Here is a 13,221-nt window from a genome sequence, read left to right as displayed (position 1 = left end):
GAATGTGCCAAGAAATGGAGCATAAAATAGTTGAATGATGGGAGATATTCATAAAAGCCTTAAGTGGTTGAATATTGGAAGACAACATTTATTGTATAATTAACTTCGTAAATCTAATATGAAACGGTCATTGTACAGTCAAATGAATCAAGCGAGTAATCAAGGAGTTCAATTATTTTTCTAGAAAGTTTCACTCTTTCATAATATTTGTTTGATCTATCTTTCAGTATTCTTGATTGTGTTTTTCTTACTTTCATTTTGCAACAATTTTCCTATTATTTTTAAGCAAGTTTGGAATAGGAGACTAACTTAGCGTGAGTTTCAATTAATTTGCATTACAGCATCCAACTGTGACACGTTGCAAAGGGAAGAAAATCTTCCTTGGTCAATTGAATAATAAAAGAAACTATAGAAGTGCTTAACCCACCGCAAACTGTTTTCTAGCTTGCATTTCACATAATAGTAAAACAAAAGTGGCTGTATATTTGGTGACGCGCATCGCATGATTGAATCTGAAGCAAAGTCGCATGTTGCCTGCCGGTACCAATAAAAGAGACAATTGGCAACATTCCAAGCATATGTCTCAAGAAGACAATAAGATCAAAGATCCCAAAACTAAACCCTACAAATTACGTATGAGTCAGGCAAGGCAGAAGGTGTAATGCAATTTTAAAAAAACAGCTCAAAAGCGCTTTTTGCTGTCTCTAAAACAAAGAGCAATGATGGGCCAAAAGTTAAGCAACAAAATATTCCAACTTGGTTAAAGGTAGACATATTGCATTGAGAGTCAAAATTTCAAATGCTCATGGAGTTCACAGCGTCAGGACTTCAAACTACTTTTCACTAGTTATGAATGCAAAAGCCAAAAGTTACTATCAATCAACAAGGCGGGCGGAAAAGAAGTAGAGAATAATAGAAAAGTATATTCTGCCTTCAAAGACACTTTAAGTTTTGAGGGTGTAGCACAAAAACAGAATTCAGCAGCGAGTTGTCCTCTTGTAGAAGAACAAACTTTAATATATCTTATAGATCCCAAACTTGAAAAAATTCCGGTCATTTTTATCCACTAAATCTATCACTAAAAGTAAACATAGCTGTAGACAATCGCAATAAACAATGTATGTATTTGTAAACAGAAAACAAAACAAAAAAAAAAGGGCTCGGTTTTCCAGTTTCTACGTTGCTGGCCTTGCCTTTACATCACAAACATCCAACCAAGATAATCAATCACAATAAATAATATTGACAGAACAACTCTACGGTGAGCAATTAACCATGCCCAACTATACAAGAAAGCAAAACCGAGCTGTATCATTCGAGAGGGATGCTATAGGCCAGTTCAACTTCTCACAAGGCAGATCTATGATATAACATAACTAGCAAAACATTCCCATCTCTGCTTAGGTCAAGTAGAATCTCACTGCAGCAATCCCATGTTGCTAGCATCTAATCTCATATGAACCAGCTTTAGTAATATAACGGACCCACTCAACAGTGTTGTAGCCACTCTTCTCCCATACCTAGAGAAATGCTGGGGTCAATTCTGTGTTTTTTGATTAAAACAATGGCATTTTAAAAAGATTAAATACCTTTAAAAATCGAACACGTAAACCAGAAGCTGTGAACATGGGAACCTGTAACAACAAAGACCAACCCTATAAGAGTTTTCCTCCAAAAGAGAAGAACAATGAATTGTGCACAAGAGACAGTGGAATGCTTCACATGAAAATCTAAATCAATGAAAAACCCAAAAAAGGAATATATTTAGGAACCTGGAATTCCATCTGAATTGGTGGCCTTGTCCAAGACTTCTTTTCTGCCATCGTGGAAATCAACTCAATCTCTGCGCTCATGGTTGGCTCAGTTTGGCCAGGAAATTTTCTTATCCTGAATTTTTTGTAAACATGACACTTAAGCAACAGTCTTGGAAATAAATTAAGAAAAATGAACCATATGAGACATTTCATCTCAATCTCCTCAGTCGGGGTTCATAACTAGCTTTCCAAAAGAGACCATTCTTTCATCAATCAGATCTATTTCAGATGCAAAAGGGAGAGAGATGAAAGCATTAGGTAAATTTTTGGGACATCCAAGTATCCAATGAGAATAAGGCAAACAACTATTTTCTGAAGATTACACTGAAACCAAAATAGAGAAAACTGCATAATAATGCAGAATATAAGATCAAATAAAAGACCGACAGAATGAATTAAAATACTCACTTCCAAACCAAGCAATCAATTGAAGGATTGTACTTTGCTCGACCTGATGTCACTCGGAAACTTGTCTTTGCTGTCTGCTTTGGTACAGGAATTTTGATAACAACCCCAAGTGCAAACATTTTCGCACCAAAAGCACTCTTTACCTAAAATTTACAATTTATTAGTTAATTGCAGAACCATGAACATTTTACAGAAAACTTTGAATACTACAGACCTTAACATTTACTTCCATGCGTGTTCGACCAAGCTCCTTAATTGTTGGCAGGACGCGGAATGGAAGATTAACACCCTCAGTTATACGATACCTAATTCACTCATACAAGCAATCAGGCACAAATAAATTAAAACTTGAGCAGCCACTGAGCAAGTACAATACATTAATATCTTCCAGAACTTTCATGTAATAATGACAGTGATGACATCACAAAATGAAACAACCAAGTAACCAACATGGATGAAGAACCTAAGAATTAAAGGTGCAAAAGTTGGTTGAAAGAGGGAAAAAAAACTACTTTTTTAATGAAAAAGAAAAGAAGTAGAAAGAGAACAAGTACAGTTTATAAAGACAAAAAGATTGAGTTTGTCAGACAATATGAAGTAGTTTGGCTTAAATAACTTGCACATTTAACATGAAGACGAATAGCATAAGTGATGAACAAGTGGGAAGGCAGGACTATAAAAGGACATATAATACAATACATGGGGAAAAGAACAACTAGGCTGATACAACGATGTGAAAAAATTGTCAACTGTTAATGCATCAATGCTAATATTATTAAACAAATTTTTTGACCAACCTCAGTAGTTTTTGGCCTATAATTTATGGCTAAGTGATTGGTAATTCTATAAAAAGCAGCTCACTTCAGCAGAGGATGGGTATAAGGAAGCTAATTTCACTTGCACAATACACATAAAACAAAAGTCCACATGCTTTCGTAAAATAGAATGTCATCACACAGTTCTATGACCATGATTTCAAGATTTAAGTTTGCCAGCATAACAAGAGTTTAGACAATTTCTCAACTTACTTCATCAATTCAAATTCACCATCCGGTGGCACAAAACTCACAGTCTTCTCCGAATTAAACCTCGTCAAGTTCACACATTGATGGAAAGTAACATCATCAAGCTCAATTGTTTTACCACTGTAGCAATAGCAGTTTCAATCAACCACATGAAGAGAAAAATGAATTATATTGCAGTTTTTTTATTTTAGATATATATAATTTCAAACAAATGCAACACTCAACATATTGAAGAAACAGAGCATAAAATTTGACTCATATATAATTCTACAAGCTACTCTTTAATTTCAATAAAACTTCTACAGTTGAAAAGCAACCAGATTAAAAGAAAAATTACAGAACAATAGCTAACAATATATAACTTTCTGAGAATGATAAATCCTTCAGACAGAATTTAGTAATGTGTAAACAAATAACTCTAACATTCAGTTAATTATTAATAAAAGAGTGGGCTAAGTAAACCCCTCAGTTTCCCCACCAAAATTTAAATAAATAATATTGCAATGCCTAATAGTAGGGGGAAAAAACAGCAACATGGCAACTCTAGCAGATATTACATGGAAGCCATCAGAAAGTACCTTTTAGTAGGACGGGACTTCAGCTGTGACTCTTTCTCAAGACCAATTTTATCATTCAAACCCAACTTCAAATCAGGCATTCCAGAGAGGAAGCATTTCATAAGAATCTTTCCCGTAACATCACAACGTAGAACGCTACCTATGATCACCAAGTTGCTTGTAAACAACAAGACAACACTCATCCAAACACTTAATAAAAATAAGCCCACCTTTTGATGACATGAGAAGATTTACACTTTCCACAATATCAAGAAAGACCTGCACAAAATGTACAATAAAATTCAGCACATTGGTAAACACCAAGGAAAAGATAATGAGAGAAACATTAACAATTTAATCACCTCATTTTTCTTATAAACAAGGCCCTCTCTGCGCCAACCAACTGCACCTGTAACTTGTAATGTTGCATTTGGTACAGGTTTATCTGTAGGCTATTAATTTTCGAAGTGATGCAAACAAAAGATTAGAGACTACTCAAATGGCATGAACATTGAAAAACAAACTGAGCCTTTCACTGTGAAGATGCAGCATACACATTATTCAAGGACAACGAGGAAAATGTTTCAGAAAAATGAACGAAAGATGAAACATCAAAAACGAAATCATTAAAGATTTTCATAAGAAATAGCATTTCTGAAAATATAAAAAAACAACTAACCTTGGATGAGAATGGTGAGCGCACTCCTTCTTGAGTAATATAAAGCTTTAAAATCTCAGGAGAAAGATTTTGTGGGTAACCAAAATCCATTATTTCTGCATTTCAGAGGTTGATATCAATCACCCGTACAATCTCATGAAAATTTCGATACTAAGAATAGAGTAAACTATGCATAATGGTATTGTTAAAAAAGAACACTTTACATTTTAGCATCAGTAACCTGTATATCCTTATTTCTAACTGAACCAGAAAGTATCAACTAATCTCTTTCATTTGTTATTAGTCAGCAAAGTAACATTTGAACTTGACGGGTTATCAATGGACCGAGTGTGCAATGTATATCTATACAGGTCTTACTTTACATAATATATTTCACGGTTGTATCAATTATAGCATTGAACTCTATCCAAGCTACAACAGGATAATTTCTATATTACCTAAATGTTTATCAGACATTTTACTAATCCAGAATAAAGTTTTCCATTCTGGACTGAACAGGCATTTATAGGCCAAAGATTACAAATCTTAACACAGCATGCAAGGATTCTAGAATGGAAGGCAACAGGTAAAATTTAGGTATAAAATGTAAACTAAGCTCATGAAAATGATGAACCAGCTATTCAATTTCTTATTCCACCTGAGAAACTTACTACATTGCAGAAATATTAAAACTAATAACATCTAATAGATCCAAAAACAAAAGAAACATAGGGCGTGCAACACTTTATGACATATTACGGCATCAAAGACTACAAATTTGTTTTTTTCCTTTACTAAAGTTCTGAAGTTCAATAACCTCATAATGTCAAAAATCTCTTACTAGAGAGTAATTACACCACTTTGGAACTTCAGAGGTTGCGACCTCTAGCAGACTATGGGAATTACAATATTTTTCATTAGTCACAGAATTGTGTCTGTAAAAGCAAATAAGACACTAGTCATGTACATGTCAGAGTGCTTACTATCGTATTAACCAGATGGTACAGCAGTTTTCCATACCAAAGTATACTTGACAAATATTCAAAAAACTAAAGGAAGAAAAGGCGCCCATAAAACGCATTAAAACAAAAGAACAAGAAAGAAACAAAAACAACTAGGATAACAACTCAAACTCCTTACCATCCAACAGCTCATAAATGAGAACGAAATTATTCCGGATAGCATCTTCATCAAAAGCCCCACCAAAATAAGACTTAAACAAAGAAACCGCCTGCATAAATCAAACTTGGAAACTCAAACACAAAAATCGCAGCTACAAATACGAAGCTACAAACAATAAGAATGGGCTAACTACCTCAACGACAAACTTGAAGGCACAAGCCACATTCGCATTGCTGCTAACAACTATAACAATATAAACATTGCTAATTCTCATATAAAAGAACGAGCAACCTCCGATCTGCCGTACAGGACACGTACCAAGCTCTTTCGTTTGCATAATATGCATTCGAAAAGCGTCAACCATATTTCCTCTAAAATTAATTAATTAATTTACCACATAATCGATATACTCGAACCGTAAGAAATGATAAAAAAGATGAACGATAACAGAAGAGAAGCTAACCCAACATCGTCACGATAAAGACGATTGATGAGGACATCGCCACGGAGATTCAAGAAGTATATAGCCGAAGCAGCCACCGGCATGTCGGATCCAGTTGTTTAACGATCGGTATGAAACGCCGGTGGAGATAGGTTGAGATCTAGAAAACTGACGGTGATAATTTGATTTGGGGATCACAAAAAGAATTGACTTGGAGTAATCTGTACCATCTGAAGGTGTCGAGTTATGTAGTGTAAAATGGAATTTCGTCAGTGTAGAAAAATAGAAATTATAATAGAAATTCAAAAAATTTCGCGTTGCATGAGGGAAACTCGCATGTATTTCGAGGAGTGTGTTCGGTTTTTGTATTACCAAGATTGGATTTGAATCAAATCGCATGTATTTCGAGGAGTGTGTTCTGTTTTTGTATTATCTGGATTTGAATCAAACTGAGTTTAAATTTGTTTGAGTTTAAACTTAGTTCAACTTATATATAATAAAGTTTGAATTCGAGTTTGAGCTTGTAGAAGTCAAATTTAAATTTGACTCGTTTTGAGTTTGAATTTTTAATTATTTTGTTATTAAAATGATATCATTTTAATATATATCAGTCAAAATGATATTATTTTATATCATTGAAAAATTTGACGAATAGCTCAAACTCAAGCCCTCGAACTCAAATAAGCTCGAGCCTTCGAGCTTAAATAGACTCGATTCAAATTCAATCCTATGCATTACACTTGCATTTTATTAAGTTTTATAATGAAAATTTTTTTATTTAATTTTTTAAAAAAATTATACATTATTAATTTATTGAAGAAAAATGTTATACATATCCAAATCTGATATACAAAATGGTACCCACTTATGTGATATCCAACATGGCAGGCGTCATCTCAATAGACAGGTTGACTTGTTGCCACATCAATAGATAAAAAATGGCCAAACGACTATTTCCCACCCAAGGTTTAGCGTTTTCTCAAAAGTCCCCCCTTTAACTATGGAAACACCAAACACCCACCCATGGCCGGTTAGATTTAACCAAACCCTAACGGCTGAAAATTTTATCTTCTTTTGCCCCCCTAAACTTTAAAAACTGAAATTTTCCCCCGCCTAAGTTTTAAAAAATCACAGTTTCACCCTAGGGTTTGGTTTTGAAATCTCCGGCGACCTCTCCGGCTCCGTTGCCGACGGCCGCTCCCTCCCGAAGCAACCTCTCCTTCCGGCGATCTCTTTTCTCCCATTTGGAGGTCCGATCGGCGCCCGGAGACGCCGTGGGAGACGAAGACTTCGTCGGGAAGACGAAGTTCTTCGTCTTCCCAGACGAAGTCGACGCCGTCGTCCTCGTCTGGGAAGACGATCGTCTTCCCGACGAAGTCTTCGTCTCCCACGGCGTCTCCGGGCGCCGATCGGACCTCCAAATGGGAGAAAAGAGATCGCCGGAAGGAGAGGTTGCTTCGGGAGGGAGCGGCCGTCGGCAACAGAGCCGGAGAGGTCGCCGGAGATTTCAAAACCAAACCCTAGGGTGAAACTGCCATTTTTTAAAACTTAGGGTGGGGGAAAATTTTAGTTTTTAAAGTTTAGGGGGGCAAATTAGATTCTATTTTAGTTTATTTTTAATATTATAGCCAAAATGACAATTTTACCCCTACCACCGTTAGGGTTTGGTTAAATCTAACCGGCCATGGGTGGGTGTTTGGTGTTTCCATAGTTAAAGGGGGGACTTTTGAGAAAACGCTAAACCTTGGGTGGGAAATAGTCGTTTGGCCGATAAAAAATTTCTAAAAAAATTATATTGATTTGCCCATCCTAAATCAATTCCTTTAAAATTCTAAAGTAAGAATCACACAAACTTTTGACTCTCACAATTTGTCATTCGCCATCCACAAACTACCATTTGCTGAAACCACCGTCGACCTTTATCGATTGAAACCAGTGTTAATTGTCTTCTCTAAGTGGGACTTCACCACCATCCGCGGTCACTAAAGTTGGTTTATTATTATTTTTTTGAAACATTAAACAATTGAATCTTCAATCTCTTTCTCTTGATAATTACAAGAACTTGATAATTATAGATTTAGGAAGTGGTTGCTTGGTGTAAGACATTGGATTGAATTTATTTTTCATTACTTTTAGAATTTCTTTCTCTTGATAAATTTACTTACATAATATATTTATTTCTGTTTAACCCATAATTGAAAAGAAAATGTTGAAAGAAGCGCTTTATTGAGTGTTAAATCAACAAACCTAGTGGTGTGGCTTTGATTTTTATCTAGTTTAGATTTTTTTATGTTAATTGAATGTGGGATTTTTTACCCTAAAATCAAACCTTCCATTTCCTTCTCTTAATATTGAGAAATATATATTTCTTGAGGATATTTTTGTTTTGATTGTTGGTCGAATCTTGTATGGGATAAAAAGAGAAATTAATTAAATTACCCAAACTAAAATGAATTTGCCCAAACTTTTTAAATGTAAACAAAACTAACCTATTTCACTATGAAGACAAAAATGCCCTTCATGAAAAAAAGAAGATAATGACGAAATTTTCCTTCCCAGCCATACTAAATCACGTATTTGGGTTGATAATGTCATGACGCTCCGAACTATTTTCTCAGGCAAATTTGACAACGTTTCCAACGACCAAAATGGATGAAAAGGTTAATAAAACAATTTTTATCATGTTTTTATATATTTTAGTGTAAGATTTAATTGATTGGATGTTGTATTTGGAAGTTTAGACTTAGGGTTTCAAATTGAAATATTTGATGAAATTGTTTGATTTGTTGGTGTTTTAGGTTAATTTTTTTAGGGCTTTTGTGTTAGATTAACTGTAGAGTTGATTATTGATTAAATGACATTTGAAAAATGAAGTTTGGGAGGTGAAATCTCACCATACAAAATCGGTAATCACCACACAAAGTTTTTGATCACCACACAAATTCGTATGGTGAGATTTCTTGGAGACAGAGAGATTTTGTGCACTTTTCAAAGTTTTTAGACCACACGAATTCGTGTGATTAGGTATCAAAGTACGAGCTTTTAAAAAATGAATCGTGTGGTAGGGCAAAAGTGTAAATTTGTAAAATAGGTTGACACGTGAATTCGTATGGTTGACATGTGAATTTGCATGGTAAGGGGCAAATTACAGTTTTTTCAAGTTTTCCTACCACACGAATTCATGTGGTGGGAGTTGGGAGGCAGAATGAAAATTTTAAATTGTGGGTGTTTTCTAACTTTTTCATATGAGGGGGCAAATTGAATTTTTTTCATTTTAAGGTTTTTTGACATGTGGAATTTGAATTTGAGGTTTGTTTTTCTTAATAATGCACCTATGCTAAGAATTAACTCATTTTTAATATAAATTTGATATAATTGTGATTTAATTTTTTTTATAAAGAGCTCCACAAAAGAGAAAAATGGGATGATAGAAATGGTGAAATGAGATTTCATATCGAAAAACACTTCAAGACTTAAGATATTACACGTGGGTATAGAGATGTGGGAGTTACGATTAAGAAAATATTAACAAAGAGGTAGTTAAAAATGTTTCGACGTACCTATTTTGGACACTTCCTTGACCGTAAAGATGACTGATTTAATGGAGTGTTAATACACTCTTTCATCCTAAGAGGGGTAAATAAACGAACTTGAGTGATGAGTTATGGTTTAAAGTTAATGAAGTTGACATCAGGTTTAGCTCATATGAGTTTGCTATTATGACAGGTCTTCGATTCAGTTGAATGTTGAATATTGACATGTATATTCCATCAAAAGCCATATATTGGATCCAACATACATATTTTCATGAGCATAAGTTAGTTACATATATTGATCTAAGTTACATTTTCCAACAGAGGCCTTGGAGGGAGGACGACATTGATGTAGTAAAATCGGTCCTGTTGTATTATCTTCACATAGGGTTATTAGAGAGTGATTTAAAAAAAACAATCCCCCAAAAGATTTTACAATTGTTGGTCATCTTGATGGATTCAATACATACCATTAGAGAGTACAGGTATGATAGATAACATATCGATCGATCTATGATAATATCTCCCGAATTTGTATAGATTCTGGCCCTATAAAGAAAAAGGATAACCTTATGAAATAATATGGTATCATGAGATTCCCATTAACTTTCTAGGTAATTGTATCATTTATTAATTTAAAAAAATTGTAATTAAAATAGAAATGATTTAATACAATTGTAATTTTTTAAAGTAACAGATTTAAGTTAAAATTACAGCTTTGAATATATGAGACGTTGGATACACTACATCGATGGATGGATATCGCATTAGTTTTAAGATCTGTATACATATTGATGTGGCATACGAAAGACATCCTTGGATGGAATGTTATCCTAACTATTTTCACCAGAGATGCAATAAGTAATAATTTGCTATTAATTAAAATATGAATAAGATATAACAAAGTTTACCTAAACAAAATTTGCAACATGATGTTAATTCCCCACTAATTTTAACTCTAGTTAAGAAAGCAATAGACTAGTTTGACGACATCATTCGATACACAGGAATGTCGGATACATAGTGTTCTTCATCGACATCCTCTTCATCTTCGTCAAGAAAAACATCATCTACTCCTCCTAACGTTGCTTCTCTGATCGTTGCTCTGACTTATATTAAGGTTATTGTTTAGCCTCATGTCATCTAGCCCACTCCTCTCGACACCATTGCTATAACCTTGCCATCAAGCGTTTATCACCGAAGCCCTTTATTGCGCCCTCTACCACTGAGCGCATGTTAGATGATCTTCATGTTATTGAACAAGATTTCTTTGTTCATTACTTTGATGTTGCATTGGCTCGATGGGATAATCTCATCTTGGATTGGAAAACTCGTATAAAGGACACACGATCTCATCTCTACAGAAATATTGTCATACAAGTAAAAAGGTTAATGATATACATGTTAATTAAATATGCAAACATGAAAACCCTATAATAATTGTATATGTTGTTACAGTCTCCTCATAAAGATGATGACAGACCATCGAGAGAAGGTCCCTCATTCATATCTCTATCTATAATTGAAGTAAGTACTAAATTGTTAAAGTATCTTGAAGATGATATTTCAGAAATACTTTGATTATCTTTTAATTTGTGATTGTTGATATTGTTACAACATCGGTTTTTTGATAAGGGATGATCGAGGGACAATCCTATATTAACTTTTGATGTTGGTTATGAGAGATCATTGCATGAAGTTTCCCCATTAACACCTTCTTTGATAATTTAGGTAAGTATAATGTCGTATATATATGTTATATATGAATTCAACATTCGATTTTTAATTCCTTGTTAACTCATTAATGTTGACATTATGAGAGTGTCTTAGGGTTGATAAAGTCATATCAAGGAGGGATCTTATATTAACATCTGTTTTGACAATAGAGGTACATACAACATCGACTGTATACATTATAATATTTGTTAAAAACTTTGATTAACTAATATCAAATGTTAATATTATTACATGATGTCGACGATGATAGATCACTCCATAAGGATTCCTCATTAGAGCTGGACTCGAGCCGAGCCAGCTTGAGCTCGAGCTCGACTCGGCTAGGTTCGAGCTCGAAATGGGTCGGGCTCTGCTCGGCTCGATCGAGCTCGAGCTGGCTCGATAGATTTTTTTTAAATTTTTTATACAAAACGACGTCATTTTGATCCATATATATACAAAAAGATACCGTTTCGATATGAAAAATGAGTCGAATTGAGCCGTAAATGAGCAGAACCAAAAACAAGCTGACCTCGAGCCGAGCTGATTTCAGCTCGAGTTGAGCTCGAGCCGGCCATAAAAAAATTGAGCTGAGCCCGAGCTGGCTGCGAGCCGAGCTCAGCTTGGCTCGAATCTAGCCCTATTCCTCATTATCCCCTTATTTGATAATTCAGGTAAATATAACATCGTCTATATATGTTATATCTACATTCAACATTCAATTTTTGATTCCCTGTTAACTCATTAATGTCAACATTGTGACAATGCCTCGGGGTTAATGAGGTTGCATTGAGGAGGGATCCCATATTGACATTTGTTTTGACAGTAGAGACACATATAACATTGACTGTATACATTGTAATATTTATTAAACACTTTAATTAACCAATATAAAGTGTCAATATTATTACAAGATGTTGGCGATGATGGATCATCCCATAAGGATTCCTCATTATCACCTTCCTTAATGATTGAGGTAAACAATTTGATTAACCAATATAAAATGTTAATATTGTTAATCATAAGTAGTCATTTACTTTTTATTTGTCGTTATAATAGGATATCTAATTCTTCCATCTCAACACCCCAAACAAGGGCAAAAAGGTGATTGATATTATTTCTCAAGATAACGAGTTGATTAACATTACCACTCAAGAGGACGATGAGGTTCAGATCCCAACATAAGGGAAGATAGTACAGGTATACAAATTTAATTAAGGTTTTCATTATATCTTATACCTAATAATGAAAAGTATATTATTTATTTACTATTTTTATGTATTTAACACCAGTTGGTCAAAAAATTGATATAACTGGCCTAACTTTTCTTAAGAATTCTCTGACCATGAGTTTTACTTTACAGAAGATATTGAAATAGATTTGAAAATCTCACAAGTTAATATAATTTTTAATGACATATTATTTGTTTTTGCATAGTATTTTCACACATTTCATGGTTGACTTGTCAAGAAGAGATCAATTGTTCTAAGCCTATACACAAATCAGTTGAAACCAAATATCCAACTGGTAAGGTCGGTTATGAGATTATCGAGGACCGAATGTGAGAACATTTTCAAGAAATGGTATGATGAACTTGACCTTCTCAAGAAAAGAGAGGTGTACGACATAAGGATGAGGACCAAAATTTCCTTTTGGGGTACAGTGATAGGCATATCTAAATGGTTATCTAATGAGGTGAATTCACTTGGTCAATTAATTTAGTTCTTTAATATAGAATGTTAGTGAGATATGTGATTATGTTATATTATCTGTTTTTACAACACATGAATTCTTTTTTGGGATTATTATGTTGGCGACAATATGACATAATGGATGAGGTTCGTTAGAACTGGATGATAGTTTTGGCTTGTTTTGTTGCACATCTCCCTCACAAGTATATTTATGGATGAAAGATTAGTATAATTACAAGTTTTCTCCACTTTTTA

General features: G+C 34.2%; 1 protein-coding gene across 2 annotated transcripts; it reads right to left on the bottom strand.

The window, feature by feature from the left end:
- Positions 1–1,038: 1,038 nt before the first annotated feature.
- LOC123224126 (AP-2 complex subunit mu-like) lies at positions 1,039–6,429 on the bottom strand. Of its 2 annotated transcripts, XM_044647665.1 has the most exons (13): positions 6,048–6,425; positions 5,778–5,955; positions 5,603–5,693; positions 4,484–4,578; positions 4,167–4,256; positions 4,035–4,083; positions 3,826–3,964; positions 3,251–3,367; positions 2,437–2,527; positions 2,223–2,365; positions 1,773–1,887; positions 1,590–1,634; positions 1,039–1,520 (listed from the first exon to the last, which is right to left on the bottom strand). In XM_044647665.1, the coding sequence occupies exons 1-13, from the start codon at positions 6,128–6,130 to the stop codon at positions 1,440–1,442; spliced, it is 1,317 nt and encodes a 438-aa protein (XP_044503600.1). In that variant the 5' UTR covers positions 6,131–6,425; the 3' UTR covers positions 1,039–1,439. The 2 variants fall into 2 exon arrangements, with proteins under 2 accessions (XP_044503600.1, XP_044503602.1); XM_044647667.1 differs by lacking the exons at positions 1,039–1,520; positions 1,590–1,634; positions 1,773–1,887 and adding an exon at positions 1,894–2,033 and having other exon boundaries at positions 6,048–6,429.
- Between the last annotated feature and the right edge of the window lie 6,792 nt (positions 6,430–13,221).

The sequence above is a fragment of the Mangifera indica genome, chromosome 8, assembly GCF_011075055.1.
Source record: "Mangifera indica cultivar Alphonso chromosome 8, CATAS_Mindica_2.1, whole genome shotgun sequence".
NCBI lineage: Eukaryota > Viridiplantae > Streptophyta > Magnoliopsida > Sapindales > Anacardiaceae > Mangifera > Mangifera indica.
This window is presented reverse-complemented; position numbering and strand designations above follow the sequence as displayed.

Excerpts from the sequence above, each read along its gene's own strand:
- LOC123224126 (XM_044647665.1), bottom strand. The coding sequence starts at position 6,130 with ATGCCGGTGGCTGCTTCGGCTATATACTTCTTGAATCTCCGTGGCGAT. Across the intron at positions 5,956-6,047 it reads CTTTATCGTGACGATGTTGG|AGGAAATATGGTTGACGCTT; the intron begins GTTAGCTTCTCT and ends AATTAATTTTAG. Across the intron at positions 1,888-2,222 it reads ATTGATTGCTTGGTTTGGAA|GATAAGAAAATTTCCTGGCC; the intron begins GTGAGTATTTTA and ends CAAAAAATTCAG.